This window comes from Trachemys scripta, chromosome 23 (genome assembly GCF_013100865.1).
Source record: "Trachemys scripta elegans isolate TJP31775 chromosome 23, CAS_Tse_1.0, whole genome shotgun sequence".
Taxonomy (NCBI): Eukaryota; Metazoa; Chordata; order Testudines; family Emydidae; genus Trachemys; species Trachemys scripta.
In genome coordinates this window covers 10,852,069-10,869,684 of record NC_048320.1, presented here as the reverse complement: position 1 = coordinate 10,869,684, position 17,616 = coordinate 10,852,069, and the positions used below count along the sequence as shown (strand labels likewise).

General features: G+C 51.8%; 1 protein-coding gene across 1 annotated transcript in view; it reads right to left on the bottom strand.

Annotated features, from left to right (window-relative positions):
* SKAP1 (src kinase associated phosphoprotein 1) overlaps positions 1-17,616 on the bottom strand; it is a 264,424-nt gene that overhangs the window by 37,542 nt on the left and 209,266 nt on the right. The window contains exons 5-9 of the mRNA XM_034756270.1: positions 17,437-17,517; positions 15,857-15,940; positions 11,023-11,147; positions 9,933-9,996; positions 8,276-8,455 (exon numbers count right to left, since the gene is read on the bottom strand). Of these exons, the coding sequence (XP_034612161.1) occupies positions 8,276-8,455; positions 9,933-9,996; positions 11,023-11,147; positions 15,857-15,940; positions 17,437-17,517 (534 nt within the window). The remainder of the gene's footprint in view (positions 1-8,275; positions 8,456-9,932; positions 9,997-11,022; positions 11,148-15,856; positions 15,941-17,436; positions 17,518-17,616) is intronic.

Sequence of the window (17,616 nt, the reverse complement as noted above, 5' to 3'; positions counted from 1 at the left end):
GCCTTCCGTGTCTCCCCCCCCACCCCCCGCCTTGTGGTGCACCAGGCAGCCTGGCTCCTTCCCGCCCCTTCCTAGCAGTAACGCAGGCTGCTCTGAAGTGCTGGGCAGTGGAGTGTGTGCTAACATTTCCACGGAGGGTGATCTGTCTCGCTTTCTCTCTGTTTTACGGGAAACCCCTCCAGAGAGCGGAGCCGGTTCCTGTTGCCATTACAGCTGCTGCGGATCCGCATTTCCCGCCTCTAATGGGGTCAGGCGGCTTGCTTGATTCCAGCCCCCTGCTCCCAAAGACGAGAAAACTTTACCCAAGTCCTTTTGCTTATTCTGCACTCAGCTACAAGAAGGTACCGTGGCTGGCAAAGGGAAGGAGAGAGCACCTTTCCCAGCAAGCCTCCGTCCTCTGCCACCTCACCCCAATTTCACAGTTGACGTATCACAGAACATTTTAACCAGAACCTCCAACCGCCCCCCACCCACAGTTTACAAGTTCAAGTAATGGGAGCCAGGAACAGGGCACCAGGCCTCCAGGGATCTATTCCTAACTCTGAGCAGAAGCGTCGCCTAGTGGGTAGAGAAAGGGGGTTGAGTGTCAGGACTCCTGGGTTCTATTTCCAACTCTCAAGAGTGGGTAGAGGGAAGCCCGGATGCTAGTTCTCTTCCTGGCTCTGAAAAAGAGGGTGGTGTAACGGCTGGAGCAAGGAGCTAGGAGTCAGGGCTGCTGGATTCTCTTCCTGGCTCCGTCACTGAGTTGGGCGAGTCACTTCCCTTCCGGTGAAAAAATGGGACAACACCCTTTGTAAAGTGCTCAGAGCTTCTCAGAGGAAAGGGCCTATGGAAACGGAAAGTCTTTTCAGCCGATCCCGCCAGGCCGCAGTACGCCCCTGTATTTCACTGCAGGGTACAAAGCCTTGATCCCGCTTCTCTTTGCACTGCTCTGACGGGCGCGAGCTAAGCCTCTAAGACCTCACCTGTGGAGACGCGCCATGAGCGAGGTGCGGGGTAATTCAAACATCTGCCCCTTCTTGGGACGGGGTAGCTGGGCGCGAGGTACGGTTTGTAGCGACGTCTAGGGCCGTGTCTGCCCTCGAGGCAGCGGCTGGGTCTGCCCTACGGCGCCTAGCTACACGAGGTAGTGAAAGGCGCTGGCAGAGAGGGGAGCAGGTTAAAGCTTTGGCAGTGGGACACCACGCTGCTAGCGGTAGCAATGGGAGGCACTGCTTGGGCACGTGGAGCGCCGTGTAGGATACCGAGCCTATGGATCTGGGACCTGTCTACTCATTTAAGCCAGTGAGTCTCAAGCTTATTTGATCGGGCCTCCCTTCTTTGTGTCTGTAGGAGTTTACGCCCCCCCCTCCCCGCTGCACAAGTACCTATACCGATAAAAAGAAAATCAACATACAACTCTCACTAAATATTAAACGCAGAAAAGCATTGACTCCAACACAGCCATTTAAGTGTACAGTCATGTACATTTTAAGTAAGATGCTACTTCCTGGCACCACACTGGTGTTACTAGTGCGATGGGTGCGGTTGTTTTTTTGGCAATACCATCTCATGCCACCAGGGCCGCCCTTATGTATTCTGGGGCCCTACGCAGCCCCCTCACGGGGGTGTGTGGGGCCCCAGGCCTCTGCAGGGAGAGGGGGCGGGCCCCAGGCTCTGCGAGGGGGCGGGGTTGGCTTAGGAGGGGGGACCACCCCCCAGTACTCACCGGCAGCGCGGCTAGGGCCGGGTCGCTGCACTTGCCCTGGCCCTACTGCAGAGCTCAGGGGAGTGGGGACGGGGCAGAGCAGGGGTGGGAAGAGGCAGGGCTGGGGCTGGGCAGGAAGAGCCAGAGCAGGGACTGGAGCAGCATGCAGCTGTGCAGGGCACCAGAAAATTTGGTGCCCCAGATTTCCTGGTGCCCTACGTAGCTGTGTACTTTGTGTAGTCTCCTGGGAGATATCCTCTCTCCTAGAGCTGGAAGGGACCTTGAAAGGTCATCGAGTCCAGCCCCCTGCCTTCACTAGCAGACCAAGTACTGATTTTTGCCCCAGATCCCTAAGTGGCCCCTTCAAGGATTGAACTCACAACCCTGGGTTTAGCAGGCCAATGCTCAAACCACTGAGCTATCCCTCCTCCCCTGTATGTATGGGTAAGGACGGCCCTGGCATGCCACCCTCGGTTCTGCGCTGCTGCTGGCGGAGGCGCTGCCTTCAGAGCTGGGCGCCCGGCCAGCAGCCGCCGCTTTCCGGCCACCCAGCTCAGAAGGCAGCGCTGCGGCCAGCAGCAGCCCAGAAGCAAGGGTCTAAGATGCCCTGGTCTAAGATGGATGCCCTGTTCCCCTCAAACCTCAAGAGTTATTCGTTGCTGTGGGGAAAATGTGCGCAGTAAGTCCCCCCCCCCCCCCCCCCCCCCCCCCCCCCCCCCCGAATACTGTACATTCTGTGCTCCCCAGTTTGAGAACCTCCGGTCTGAGCACCTTCTACGCTGCTATTTCTACCCATGCTAGCTGGGCAAGCAGCGTCTGTACTCCACCCAGGTCCTGGTGCACCAAGGGACCAAGTTAGCCATCGCCTACGGGGATATTTACATGTTCTAAGGAGACTAGATGGCACAGCGGACAGTGAAGGCCACACGCTGTTACCCGCATAGGCCGACGTCAGCATCCCTCAGCTGCTCCTCCCCTCCCCAAAGCTCAAATCCTCAGCCTCACCTGCTGCCACACCGCAACTGAACACCCCACACTGGGATTTGTGTGTGTGTGTGTGTGTGTGTGTGTGTGTGTGTAAGCTTCATCTCCCCAGTGAGTCAAACCGCTCCCCTGCACAACACAGAGGGCCATGGAGTCACTCGATGCTGACAGGCGCCCGGCTACGCAATCCCACCAGTCACATGATGCCAAGGCTACATCCCTCCCTAAGCATCAAGCTTCACGGTGTGGCGGAGGAGGGGACCTTGCCTCACATGACGCTGGCAGGACTCTGAATTCCATTCACAGCGGGCTTCCCCTTGCCGTGGGTGGCGCGTCCCGTGCCTGCTGCCAGCCCGCAAGTGGCAGGCTGAGCGAGTGGATTGGAAGCCGTGAACTGAAACATTAATACCATAATTAAATGCCAGCCTGTCTCCTAGCTGCACAGCGCCCCAGAAGGGCTGTGATGGATGGAGGCTTTTAGGAAGGAAGGGAGAGAACTCGCAAGCTTTGGTTGGATTTTCCTCAGGAAAATGTTCCTGGGCAGGGGAGCAGTTTGCTGGGGTGACTTCCCCATAACAGGCTCCATTCACCCTGCTTCCACGGCTGGTGCTATGGGACCCTTTCCTGTCTAATGCCCAGAAGCAAATATCCCAAGGGATGGCACCATCGACTGGACCCACTGAAACTGCTCCCCGCTGGTGCATGCTGGCAGGTCACCCGCCTCTGCCCAGGGCTCAGGCAAATGCCCCAAGTGCTGGAGGCTGGGGTGGGGGACAGCGCTCAAGGAACTGTAACCCCGTCACCCTGTTGTGACCAGGTGCCCTGAGTTGGTTATAGTGTAGACAGGCCCAAAAGAGAAGGCAGGACAAGTTCTGCCTTCTAGGGCAGGGATTGGTCTCAGATACGACGACACAAAAAAATAGATATACCTACTGGCAAAACCCTGATGGGTCTTTTCTGAGCCCACTTCCCTCCATCTTCGCTCCCCCGCCAATATGGAATCTACCAGTGCCCGAAAAGGCTGAACACGCTGCCTTTAATGAGGCACTGATGTGGCACGTTCCACCACTGCTGGATTGCAAACCCGATCCCCTCTGAACCCCCGCTGGGGAGACCGGAGAATCGGTCTTTCCCACCCCCTCGCCGGGCACAGCTACCGAGCCCTGGTGCTACGGAGCAGCCTGCGTGAGGGGCAGATTCTCAGAGGAGCTGTGTTTTAATGTAGCAATTTGATTCAATTTTCCACTCTATAAAATTACCCATCACTGCTCGTTGCTTCCTAACAGACACCTTCACTCTTAATTTAACAATCCTATCGAATTCTGCCAGGGAAATTGGAAAAATTTATCACCTGTGAAATTTTATTTTTCCTTGGTTGTATCTGTTTTTGTAAAACTTCATTAACGACGATGACTTGCTGAGGAAATTATCTCCCTCCCTCCCCCCCAGTTTTTTTTTTTTTAAGCTTGGGACAAGAGAAAAAATAGCTCGACCCCAGCAGAGATTGTGATTTGCATAATAAAAAACACACAACATGGAGATTCCCGGGGAAGGCAGGGCTGGAGAAAGCAGAAGCTTTCTCGGTTAGTTCTCCTGGGTTTTTATCTGGCTCCCGGTACCGCAGGATCTGAGAATCTCACAATCTTTGATGTATTTAATCTTAAAACACCCCCAGTGGGGCTGGGCAGGGCTGTTCTCTTCACCGTACAGATGGGGAACGGCGACACGGAGAGGTTTGCCCATGCTCACACAGGAAGTCTTGAAGGAGTCTTCAGCTACTGTCCAAACCACTGGACCATCCTTCCTCTCTAAAGCTTCCTCTCTTTACAGTCCCCCGAAACCTGCCTCCCGTATCACCCAGCGGGGGAGGCAAAAATCCCCTCCCCTCCAAAGAACGCTGAGCAATAGTGGCGCCATCGGGAGGGAAAGGTGCGCAGTGGCTTTGTGAAGATGGGTTGCCGGAACTCTCTCCAGGGGAACGGTGGTGGATCTGCTGCCTCTGACACCCTCCAGGCCCATGTGCAGACAGGACATGTGCCGTAGTGAAGTGGCTTTAAGCCACAAGACTTCTCTGATGATCCCAGTTTCCACATGGCCTGTCTGGTAAGAGCTCCACCAGGAGCTTTTCACCCACCCCTGGAAGTTGCAAGGGACAACGGCTGCTAAGGTGGACAGCCCACAGCTTCCCACAGCTGCTCCCGTCAGAAGGGCTAGGACCCGGCCATCCCCTTTTTGCCTTCTCCTGCCTTCCCCCAGGATACTCTAGCGATAACGACTCTGTTCTTCCCATGCACACTCCAACGGATATTGGTTTTCAACTGAGTTTGCCACCAGCAGGTTCTGCTGTAGTTTGCAGAGGGGACGGGGGAGCACAGGTGAGTTGAGGAAAGGCAGCCCAGCACCTTGGACTAGCAAAGACGTCTCACGGGGGTCAGCAGCAAAGACGGCTCACGGGGGTCAGCACCAAAGGAAGGGGACACGCTGTCAGAGTCATAGAATATCAGGGTTGGAAGGGACCTCAGGAGATATCTAGTCCAACCGCCTGCTCAAAGCAGGACCTAATCCCCAACTAAATCATCCCAGCCAGGGCTTTGTCAAGCCTGACCTTAAAAACCTCTAAAGGAGATTCCACCACCTCCCTAGGGAACCCATTCCAGTGCTTCACCACCCTCTGGTCCACAGGTTCCCCTCACTCACGGCTTGCACAGCAGCAGAGAACGGGGCCCATAATTTTGAAGTCGGTGGATACAGTGCTTCTTGGGAGAGCGGCTACCAACTCAGGGAAAGTTTTGCAAAGCGACCTATTTCCAGACAGACAATCCTAGCTCTCATAGTTCCCCTCCCCGGTACTTTTTATTACTTCGGGACATTCGAACAACAATCAGATCTTTGCCACTCCAAGGTTCGCCCGCTCCCGCTGTTCGTCCCCCCACCTGTCGTCGGAAACCTGTCTTTGTGCCGTCACAGTTCATTGCCATGGAGCTGGTTGTGGGTACTGGGAACAGACCAATATTGCCCTCCCATCCTGCAATCGCGAATGCCATAGGGGATGACTTATTTTCCCATGGGGGTGCTCCGCCCCAAGGCCCCGCCCTTGCTCCGCCTCTTCCTGCCCCCTCTCTGCCTCTTCCCACCTCAGCTCCAACCCCTCCCCTAAGGCTCCCGCCCGCCCACTGCCCCCCGCCCTCTCCCAGCTACCAAACAGCTGATCGGCGGTCCTGAGGAACAGCTGTGGCTGCCAAGTACTGGGCACCCATTATTTTTTTCCCATGGGTGCGTGAGCCCCCATGGACTCAGTGCCGATGACGAATGCCGTTTGGAGCTGCTGAGAAAAGTGCTTGTCAACAGGGTTGTGTGGGGTGGGGTGGCTCTCACCGGACAAAACTCAGTGTATCCCTCCCCGCATCCATCCGAGACCCTGTAAGCAACACAGGAGGGGTCAGCGTCTTCCCCTGTCCCTATGCTGGGTGATCTCCCTGCCAAGATGAGAGAAGGATCAAAGTCCCAGGGAAAGAGAATCAGCCAGGCCATCGGGCAGGGACTGCCGGAGGCTGGTCAGGCAGATTTAGATGCTGCGGCAGCGGCTTCTCGATGCACACGGTGAAGGTCACAGGATTCTCGAGGGCATTTCCAAGTGGCGTGGTTCTCAAGGATTTCCCCGCCTGTGCCATGAGCCGCTCACTCCCACAGTGCTTTGCAGTTGCAGAAGGGGGGAGGGATAGCTCAGTGGTTTGAACATTAGCCTGCTAAACCCAGGGTTGTGAGTTCAATCCTTGAGGTGGGCCACTTAGGGATCTGGGGCAAAAATCTGTCTGGGAATTGGTTCTGCTTTGAGCAGGGGGTTGGACTAGATGGCCTCCCTTCCAACCTTGATATTCTATGATGCAAAGGCCTCTGTGGAAGGATAGATTTTGCCCCCCTGTGCACAGAAGTCCAGTCAAAACCATGCCCAGACCCAGGCCTTTCTGCGGGCAGGAACCTGGCAGTGATCCACAGGTGTAATGGAGATATCCTTTCTAGGACTGGAAGGGACCTTGAAAGGTCATCAAGTCCAGCCCACTGCCTTCACTAGCAGGACCAAGTACTGATTTTGCCCCAGATCCCTAAATGGCCCCCTCAAGGACTGAACTCACAACCCTGGGTTTAGCAGGCCAGTGCTTAAACCACTGAGCTATCCCTCCCCCCTATAGAAGTCAGAATGTTGGTTACAGCCGGAAATGACCCGTGTCTGCTGATAGCGAGAGGGCAGAGTGAGGGCAGCTGGCTTCAGCAGTGTTACTGAGCATGCTCAGTACAAGCCAGGCAGCAAATCGGGGAAGGGGGCACGTGACCCCGCACGCCGCCCCCCATGCGTCGCCTCTGGTTACACCACCACTTAGAGGCTCCAACTGCGATCCGGGCTCCGTCGCGCTCAGTGCTGCACATACACATAGCCCGAGACAGCCTCTGCCCCCGAGAGCTTCCAGGCTAAATAAACAATAGGCTGGCGTGAAATTTTCATGCAAATGCTCCAAGCCAAGGGGAAGACAGAGCTGGGGGGGGGGAGAGAATAAAAAAGAGACAATGGCAGAATTGTTTCCGACTAGAATATCTTCCAACTATCTCGAGGCGGCCTCAGTAGTTCTTGAAATCGGAACAAGAAGAGAGGAAGCTGGAGCAAACCAGGGTAGGGTATAAATCAGCAGCGGTGGTAAAACAGCCGCTCACCCTGGGATCCTTGGAAATGTCTCTCTGGTTCCCTGAGCAGGAACAATCGTTAATGGGGCTAGGTGAAGAACGCAGGGTCCGTCTCCACCACGGCCAGGGGTACGAACGGCCGCTTGTGTAGCTGCACCAGCGCGAGCTGTTCTCTTGCTAATAGCAGAAGTGAGGATGCACAAGCCCGCCTGACTCCTCCAGCGAACGGACATGCTACCGCAGCCAAATCAACTCCAAGGAATAACGGTGCACCCAGGCACCTCTCCAGCCTTGCCACACTTGACAGCAGGCTCTGGGGCAGGTCCCATGGTGCTTTTTTATGGTCAGGAACAATGCAGAGGGCATTGCCCTTCTGAATTGTACGACTCTGCACTAGGAGGGCTGCTCCCGAGTTCCTCAACCGGCCGCTACAGCTTGGTTCACTCCCATGCGTGGTGCACCTTTGGCAAGTGAAGCAAGTCTTTAATTGCACTATATGTTGTCCCTTGCAAGACCAGAAGCAGCATCACGGTTACAGATCCTAAGCCCGCCAGAAGGGACCATTGCGACCATCCCACAGAACGCAGGCCAGAGACGACGCCTTTGAGCCCAGCAATGTGTCGGTTAAATTAGAGCACACGTTTCAGACACTGACCTTGATTTACGAGACTCCAAGTCCCAGAGAAGCCACTGCACTGGGAGAGAAACGGGTTAACTCTCATGGTCTGCGGTGGACCAAGCTGAACACAGTTGGGAAAAGCCACGTAGGTCAGAACACGTTATAGTCAGTGGAAACGTTCCCATGAAACAACCCTTTTTACTCCAAAGAAAGTGGTTTGTTGAGGGGATGTCAATACCCCTCTGCTGCGTCTGCAGCCCATTGCAAGTGGCCAGGGCGTTTCTTCACCCGATCGCTCGGCTGCTCACCTGGTAGAACCTCATAGATGTCCTCGTCCTCCTCCCCACTGGCCGCTGCCACCTCCTCCATGTTGAGGTTATTGTGGGATTTCGCGTTTGGCGAGCCAAAGCCGTCGATGTCATCGTAAGCTTCTTCCTCTTCCTCCTCCTCCTCCTCCTCATCGTACGGGATGGTGAGGGAGCTCATGTCTGGCAGGAGGGACGATGAAAAGAAAGGAATGAATTGAAGGAAAGCAAAAACCACCGCATTAAATGCTGGTGCTTCCGTCATGGGCTAAAATCTACCAGAAAAGTCAGGCAACCATCCTGCAGTGCTCACCATCCATCCTGGTCTGCAATAACACAGAACCGGGGGCGGGGGGGGGGGGGGGCCCCCTTTTAAGGTCCATAGGTGTCTGGGGAGACTGACCTCAGCGGAGCACCGAGGAAAGGAAATGTGGTCAGTGGACTTGTCTCGGACAATGTAATGGAACTGATTTGCCAGCAGGGCCAAGGTTTTAACGGACAGACTGGACATGATTATAGGATAGAGTGCACTAAAGCTGCCTTCCTTCTTTAGGAGGTTTGCACGTCTCAGGCTAGCTTCTGGTCTCAGCTGTGCTGGTCTCAGCTGTGCTCCGAGAAGTCAGAGAAGCAACTCCAGATTTCCACCAGCATCGCTGAGCTCAGAATCTGGCCCTTAGTGGTAAGTCACATGCATGAACCCAGAACAGGCCCATCCCTGTTTTTCAAGTTCTACTCCAGCTTCTTGCAAAAAATAAAAAAAATCACAATGGTTGGTTCTCTCGGTAGCAAAGATATAGAGTGAAATTGGCAGCCCTTGTCCTTCAAACAACAACAGCGTCTTTCTCTACACCAACAAAAGCTCACAGTCCAGTAAGCGATGCTGGATGACTGGGCCCTTTCCCCCCTACTCCAGTCTCCCTCCTCGTGTGTTCGGCTGCGCTAGCTGATTGTGGGACAACTGGATAGGGTCAATAGCCCGCTCTGCCCAGGGACGACTGCATCGCTCTCTCTACCATATTTGATTACAACTCCTACACCCCACGGTCAGTGCCAACCCCCCGGACTGGCCAGCAGAGGGTGCCATAAGAGCAGGCATTCAGCAACCCACTCAGTGAAGTTAGACCGGTGAAGAGTCATAACGAATTAGATTTGAACCCCCCCATGTTCTTTGCGCCGCGCCAATGGGCTGCGTCAGCCACATCCTATTCATTTGGGCGCCTTCGTTTATTGCGGAGAAGAGTTTAAGGGCATCAGTGCCAGGAGGAGAAGCAGAGTGGAAGGATTTGCTAGTGGTAAAAGCCCGGGACCAAGAGAGGAGACTAGGTCTAGTCCCAGGTCTGAGGGGGAATATTGTCTGGTTTTACAGCTGGGGACTGGGAATCAGGATTCCCGGGTTCTTTTCCCAGCTCTGACACCGACTTGCCCTCTGACCTTAGACCTCTCTCAACTTTTCCATCTGTATAATGGGGATAACAATAATATAGATACCCACCCTGGGGGCTGTGAGGTGTAATTCCTCAGTATTTGGAGAGTTCTTTGAGATCCCGGGATGAAGGCAGCTAAAGAAGTGCAAAGCTGTCTGCAGATAATGGCCCCGGGCTGTCTGAATGAACTGTAAAGTGAAGCACATTGGCTACAGTGCTCCCCGATAGCTACTCACCCTTTAACAGAAACTGGATCTGATCCACCCAGTCTTTCGCCTCTGCAGGACTGGAAGCTGTAAACTAGGGAGGGAATTCATTTGTTAGGTCATTACTGTTTTAAGCAGAGGTCGTGTAGACAAGCTCCTAGAGCAGGGGCCTCCGGGATTCTATTTTTGGCCCAGGGAGCTAGTTTAGTGGTTCGAGCGGGTGACTAGGATTCAGGACTCCTGGGTTCTGTTCCTGGCTCTGCCCCTCATCCACTGGGTGACCTTGGGTCACCTCTCTATGCCTCTGTTTCCCCATCTGTAAAATGGGGATAATGCTGCTGACCCACTGCAGAGAAGGTTGTCAGGCCTCATTCATGATTCAAGTGATTTGGTCTCATCAGATAAGTGGTGTTATTATTGAGTTTGAACCACAACTCCACGGAAATGCACATAAGTTCAGATCCAAACTTTACGGCTTGGATCATTTCTATGACAGCACTTTCCAGCCTTCCCCCCGAAGCCCAGGGAGCTGGAGACCTGGTTTAACCCCTTCCAACCAGCGTGAAGGCCGTTTGTGACATTCCTTTTACAACTAGACCTTCCAGACCCAACTTCTCTGTTGCTTTGCAGCTTGTATTCTCATTTACCGCTGGGCCAGATGAGGGTAAAGTGCTTCGGTTCTGCTTGTGTTTTATACCTGCTTTGTACCGGTATAGAGAGCCGTACAAGATGCACGGCTGTGGAGAAGCAGACTAGCCAATCGGCAACGGAGGTCAGCGTTGCTGCCGGTTGTCGATCTTGTCAAAGCAGGACCGCTTGAACACCGTGCAGCAGTTCACACTTGGAAAGGTTTGGGTCCAGATGAGCTTTCAAGAATGAGGGGCACCAAAACCTTCCGGCCTTGTTTCTCTGGCCACGGATTCAGGTTTGGGGGATGATGAAATGGAGAAAAGGTCTCACCCCACTCAGACATTCAGACACACCGGGCCAGACAGACTATACAGTAAATAGCAACATGCCCAAGTTCACGCCGTTGTATGATATGCGCAGCGTTCTCACGCTCAAAGCAGCCGGGGCTCGGAGAGCACAGAAAAAGGATCATTTCTTCTATTGATCCTACCTCGTAGCTGCGTTTGCCGGGGCTCATGAGTTTGAAACAGGATTCTCTTCGGGAGTCTTTGCGCAGGTGGAAAGCCAGCTGGGCACTGTAGCTCTCAATGGGAAAAGTCCCTTTCGGTTGCTTGCCTACAATGATAAATAATAATATTGGCTTTGTGTGGCTGCAGCACCTTTCCTTGAAGGCGCTCACAGTGCTTCACAGAAGGGGTGTTTCGCTCATTTCACAGATGTGGGAAACTGAGGCACGGAGCCGTGACCTGCCCAAGGGGTCTCAGCAAGTTCAGTGGGAAATGGGCAGAAAGCCCCCTGGTGTGAGCATCTGTATCCCCAGGAGAAGGAAGGGTTGTAGCATTTTCCCTGTTAGGTGAAGGACCAGCGAAGCGGAGGCCCTGCTAACAACACTTGCAGGATTGTAAGAGCAAAGGAAAGGTTGTTAGGGTCACATGGATACACAAGACGAGCTGCCTGTAATGAAGAAGAGACCTGGGTGTACTTGGGGAAATATGATACAAACAGTTATTCCGCTGCTGGTCGAGGATTAACGGCTTGCTGCATACGAAAAGAAAGAAGAAACTATTTAGCGAGGCCTTTGACAATTTGCCTCTGGAAACTTGGAGACGTGCAGACATGTGCACATATTGGATCAGATCCTCGGCTGGGGTGAACTGACATAGCTCCACTGATGTCAACAGAACTTCACCAAATATACACCGGCTGCGGATCCCGCCCCTCATTTCCTTATTGTAACTGGCCACTAGCTGGTTTCTTTTTACGTCAAGGGAGAGAGCACATCTAGTGGATACAGGAGAAGACTGGGAGTTTTATTCCTGGCTCTGCTACCCGATTTTCAGGGAGGTCTTGGACAAGTCATGCCACCTGCCTGTGACTCAGTTTCTCCATCTGTAAAATGAGGGTGGTGATACATAGTATCATAGCAATGTAGGACTGGAAGGGACCTCGATAGATCATCTAGCTTAGTCTCCCTGCACTGAGACAGGACTACATATTATCTAGACCATCCCTGACCATAGGCACCAACTCCGTGGGTGCTCCGGGGCTGGGGCACCCTCGGGGAAAAATTGGTGGGTGCTCAACACCCACCGGTAGCTCCCCGCCCCGCCCCAGCTCACCTCCGCCTCCGCCCCTCAGCGCGCCGCTGCGTCCTGCTTCTCCCCACTCCCTCCCAGTGCTTGCACCGCGAAACAGCTGTTTCATGCTGCAAGCCTGGGAGGGAGGAGGGGGAACGCGGCACACTCGGGGGAAGAGGCGAGGCCGGGGCAGGGATTTGGGGAGGGGTCTAATAGGGGCAAGGAGGGGCGGAGTTAGGGTGGGGACTTTGGGGGCAGGGGTGGAGTTAGGGTGGGGGCGCGAGCCCCCACCGGTGCAGAAAAAAGTTGGCGCCTGTGTCACTGACAGGTGTTTGTCTAACCTGTGCTTAAAAACCTTCAATGACGGAGATTCTACAACCTCCCAAGGTAATTTATTCCAGGGTTTAACTACCCTGACTGTTAGGAAGTTTTTCCTAATGTCTAACCTAAATCTCCCTTGCTGCAATTCAAGCCCATTACTTCTTGTCCTGTCCTCAGTAGTTAAGGAGAACAATTTATCACCCTGCTCTTTATAACAACCTTTTAGGTACTAGAAGACTGTTATGTCCCCGCTCAGTCTTCTCTTCTTCAGACTAAACAAACCCACTTTTTTCAATCTTTCCTCGTAGGTCATGTTTTCTAGACCTTTTATCATTTTTGTTGCTCTCCTCTGGACTTTCTCCAGTTTGCTCACATCTTTCCCAAAGCGCGGTGCCCAGAACTGGACACAATACTCCAGTTGAGGCCTTATCAGTGTTGAGCAGAGTGGGAGTATTTCTTCTTGCGTCTTGTTTACAACACCTCTGCTAATATATTCCAGAATCACGTTAACTTTTTTTGGCAACAGTATTACATTGCTGACCCATATTTAGTCTGTGATCCACTAGAACCCCCAGATCCTTTTCTACAGTACTCCTTCCTAGGCAGTCATTTCCCATTCTGTATTTGTATTGCATTGTATTTGTATTTGTGCAATTGATTATTCCTTCCTAAGTGTAGTACTCTGCACTTGTCCTGATTGAATTTCATCCTATTTATTTCAGATCATTTTCCCAGTTTGTCAAGATTATTTTGAATTCTAATCCTGTCCTCCACAGTGCTTGCAACCCCGCCCAGTTTGGTATCATCTGCAAACTTGACAAACGTACTCTCTTTGGCATTATCCAAATTATTTCTGAAGATATTGAATAAAGCCAGACCAGGACAGATCCCTGCGGGACCCCACTTGATACACCCTTCCAGCGTGACTGTCAACCATTGAGAACTACTCTCTGAGGTCACTTTTCCAACCAGTTGTGCACCCACCATATAATAGGTTAATCTAGGCTGTCTTTCTCTAGTTTGTTTATGAGACGATCACATGAGACAAAATCAACAGCCTTACTACAACTGAGATAGATCACATCTGCTGCTTCCCCCACCTATCCACAAGGCTTGTTACCCCGTCAAAAGAAGGATATGAGCTTGGTTTGACATGATTTGTTCTTGACAAATCCATGCTGTTACTTATCACTGTATTTTCTTCTAGGTGTTTACAAATAGGTTGTTTGATTATTTGCTCCATTATTTTTCCGGGCACCAAAGCTAAGCTCTGGTCTACAATTCCCTGGGTTGTCCTTATTCCCCTTTTTATAGATAGGTGCTATATTTGTCCTTTTCCAGTCCTCTGGGATCTCTCCCGTCCTTCATGAGTTCTCAAAGACAACTGCTAATGGCTCAGAGATCTCTTCAGCCAGATCCTTAAGTACTCTGGGATGTATTTCATCAGGCCCTGCTGTCTTGAAGACATCTCATTTGTTTAAGTAATTCTTAACTTGTTATTTTCCTGTTTTAGCCTCAGCTCCTCCCCACTGACACTGATGTTCATAGGCGCCCGGGGCTGGAGCACGCAAGGAAAAATATTAGCGGGTGCTTAGCCCCCACCGGCAGCCAAGCTCCCTCCAGCGCCTCCCACCTGCCGGCGGCCCCACTGATCAACTCCTCCCCCACCTTCCCAGCGCTGTTCCGCGGCGTGCAGGAGGTGCTGGGAGGTAAAGGGAGGAGCGTGGATGGGGCGTGCTCAAGGGGCGGGATGAGGCAGGGTAGGGGTGGGGCCTGGGGAGAAGGGGTGGAGTGGGGGTCAAGTGGGGGCACCCCCCCGGGTAGAGAGGAAGTTGGCACCTATGGCTATGTTAGTTGCCAATCGCTGCTAACTTTTTTGGTGAAAACTGAAACAAAAATGGCCTTTAACACTTCGGCCATTGCTGGATTTTCTGTTATGGTCTTTCCTTCCTCATTGAGTATAGCGCCGACCCTGTGCTTGGTCTTCCTCCTGTTTCTTACTGTAAAATGTTTCTCCTTTATGTCCCTGGCTAGTTTAATCTCATTTTGTGCCTCAGCTTTTCTAGTTTTGTCCCTACATGTTTGCGTTGGTTTTTTTATATTCATCCTTTGTAATTTGACCTAGTTTCCACTTGTTGGGGGATTCTTTTTTGAGTTTCAGGTCGCAGACGATCTGGGTAGATCAGAGTGGTCTCTTACCCTACTTCTTATCTTTCCTATGCATTAGGATAGTTTGCACTTGTGCCTTTAATAGTGTCTCTTTAAAAACAGACCTACCCCTTTGGGTGACTGGGGTGGCAAAGGTTAATCTTGTTAACGTGCTCTGAGATCCTCAGAAGAAGGATGCTAGAGAAGGACAAAATCATCCCCGTCAGTGAGAGTCAGCGGATTTTCTTTTTGTCTTAACAGCAGAAACGTAGAATATGATGTGCGTGCGTTAAAGCTGTCAGCATGCAGTGTTTCTGGATGGGCGGAACTGTATAACGAAGCCCATATATCTAGCCGTGCCAAACTCTGTTGGAGGTATTAGCTGTGTGTTTATATGTACCTGATGGACCATAACTGCAAAATATTTATATACACTGACACATGGATTATATACAGTCACTTGGGGAGTTAAAGCCCAGCTGATGCCTAATGGAAAACTTGGTTCAGCATTTTAGTTACACAGTTCCACTCCTGTGTTTCTCTTCTCTCCTTCTTCACCAATAAGTATATTGAAATAAAACAAAGCCAAGATCTTTCTAAATATGCCTGCTGCTGATGCCTCATCTGGTATCAATCACCCTCGGGCACATCATCATTATTTACCAGCTGGGTGAAATGAGAAGTCGGAACTTCAGGTGAGAAACCAACAGACAGCAGGAAGCAATGGACTCTTAAGGAAACCAGGAGTGAGATATGAATCGTAAGAAGAACTGGGCATCTTTGAAAATGGCAGCAAAACGAAGAGGAGGAAATTGGTGCACAGGCGTAATTATTAACCTGTGGAACTCGCTGCCACAAGACATCATTGAGGCTAAGGGCTTAGCAGGGTTAAACCTTCCTCCAGAGATTAGTGATTTGTATGGCTAATGAGAACATTCATAGCTACATAAGAGGGGATGAAAAACAGAAGGGATATCAACCTTCCTGCAAGGCATAAGCCAGCTAGCATCTAGCACAGTAGAACCTCTAGACAATACTGTAATACAAATAACAGAAAATGACAGGATTCAACAGCGCAAACTAAGGAATGACTCCAATTCGTTGGGGCCAAATTTTTCCCCTGAAGCCCCAGGGACTTCTAGAGACAATGCTCTGCAACTATCTCCCCATGAAGCATTAGCGTTAAACAAGGACCCGCCCCGTCTCGTCCCAGCCCACTTGAGCTCCCAGACACCAGACGCGGCTTGGAGAACACAAGGCCAGTGCTTTGCCGCTTACTTTTTTCATTTGCATAGTACAGAAAGGTCCTTTTGTTGAGGACACACCATCGCTTCTGCCACTCCGAGCCAAAGAAACCATGGTCTGTGAGGAAACGGGAAAGAAAGCGGGGGTTAAGAGCACGGCGGGAAAGGTCTCATGGTCTCTTTTGTGTATTTATAGTCAGTATAAGCCCTCCGTCCCTGCACAATCTCTCACAGCATCGGGGGCTGGAATCGAGTCAACTCTCAGAACTGAGCACTAGATACGGTGCTGATGACCCAAGACTCTGTCCCACGCCTTTGACCCCCGCGGGCATGTCTTCACTAGGAAAAAAGGTGTGTTCTTAACCCAGTTTAGCTACCACATGGTAACTAAGGCTAGGTCTACACTACCCGCCTGAATTGGCGGGTAGAAATCGAGCTCTCGGGGATCGAATTATTGCGTCTCGTCGGGACGCGACAATCGATCCCCGAATCGACGCTCTTACTCCACCAGCGGAGGTGGGAGTAAGCGCCGTCGACGGGGAGCTGCGGAGGTTGATTTTGCCGCCGTCCTCACAGCGGGGTAAGTCAGCTCCGATACGTCGAATTCAGCTACGCTATTCGCGTAGCTGAATTTGCGTATCTTAAATCGACCCCCCCCTGTAGTGAAGACCTGCCCTTGATGAGGTAAAAGCCTAGTGAAGACAGGCAGTTTGTAGCTGGCGTTAGCAAGTCAAAGCAAACCTTCGTCTCCTGCAACATCTTTTCCTCGACCTGCTGACGTGTATGAAAGCTACAAATGTGTCGTCTTCCCTAAGATTTCACCCCGTGGGAGCTAACCTGAGTAAAGAACCCACCTTTTTTCCCCTAGTGAGGACAAGGCCTTAATGGTTAATCCCATTTTTGGGCTTTGCTCTTTGAGCAGAATGACGACCTGCATAAGGTGCACCCTTTGTTACTTATGATGCCTAAACAAAACGTGAGAGATTCCACACACCCCTTCCTGCAGAAAAGATTTTTTTCTTGCTTGTTCTTAACCTTGAGAACAATTAAGAGTTCAAATCTTATTCACCCCATTTTTGTGGGAGAGATCCTTGGATGACTCATACTACGGTGGCGAGTTCTCCTGGCTCTTAGGTGGTGTTGAATCTTTAACGAAGAGAGCTTTCCTCCCACGCGCTTTACTTAAATACAGTAGGTATTAACAGGGAGTAATGGCTGGGGTTTTTGGAAACACCCAAGTGATTTAGGTGCATACGTCCACTGGCTTTCAACAGGAGGTGAGTCCCTAGATCACTTGGGTGATTTTTCAAAATATCCCACCCATGGTATTTTAAATCACCTGACTAAAAGTCTTTCCCTTTCGGTTTATCGGGTGCCATCTTGGTACGGCTGCTGTCATGAACCTATTCAGTTCTCCAGTCATCCGCAGAGACAAGATTTGAATTTGCAAAGTAAAAGACAAGCAGCAAATAAACCTTTTTCACCCCCACCACCACAACCACCACCCACTCTCGGACTTATTTATAGATCATCATTAAGCAGCATAAATAAAGGGGCATAAACCCACCCACCCTGCTTTGTAGGTCACCTTAAACCGGTTTATTCGACTGTTACCTCTGGACCTCTTCTCCAAGTAGCCTTGCTTCAAAACTGTCCCCAGCTCTTGAGCAGGTTTCTGTATGCCGTCCTCTGACCCTAAAGAGACCAAAGCAAAGTCTTGTGAAATACACAAAAGATTTCCGATCTACGGGCTGCGCTCTGCCTTGAGCAGGCATAACCATAGACACACAATGC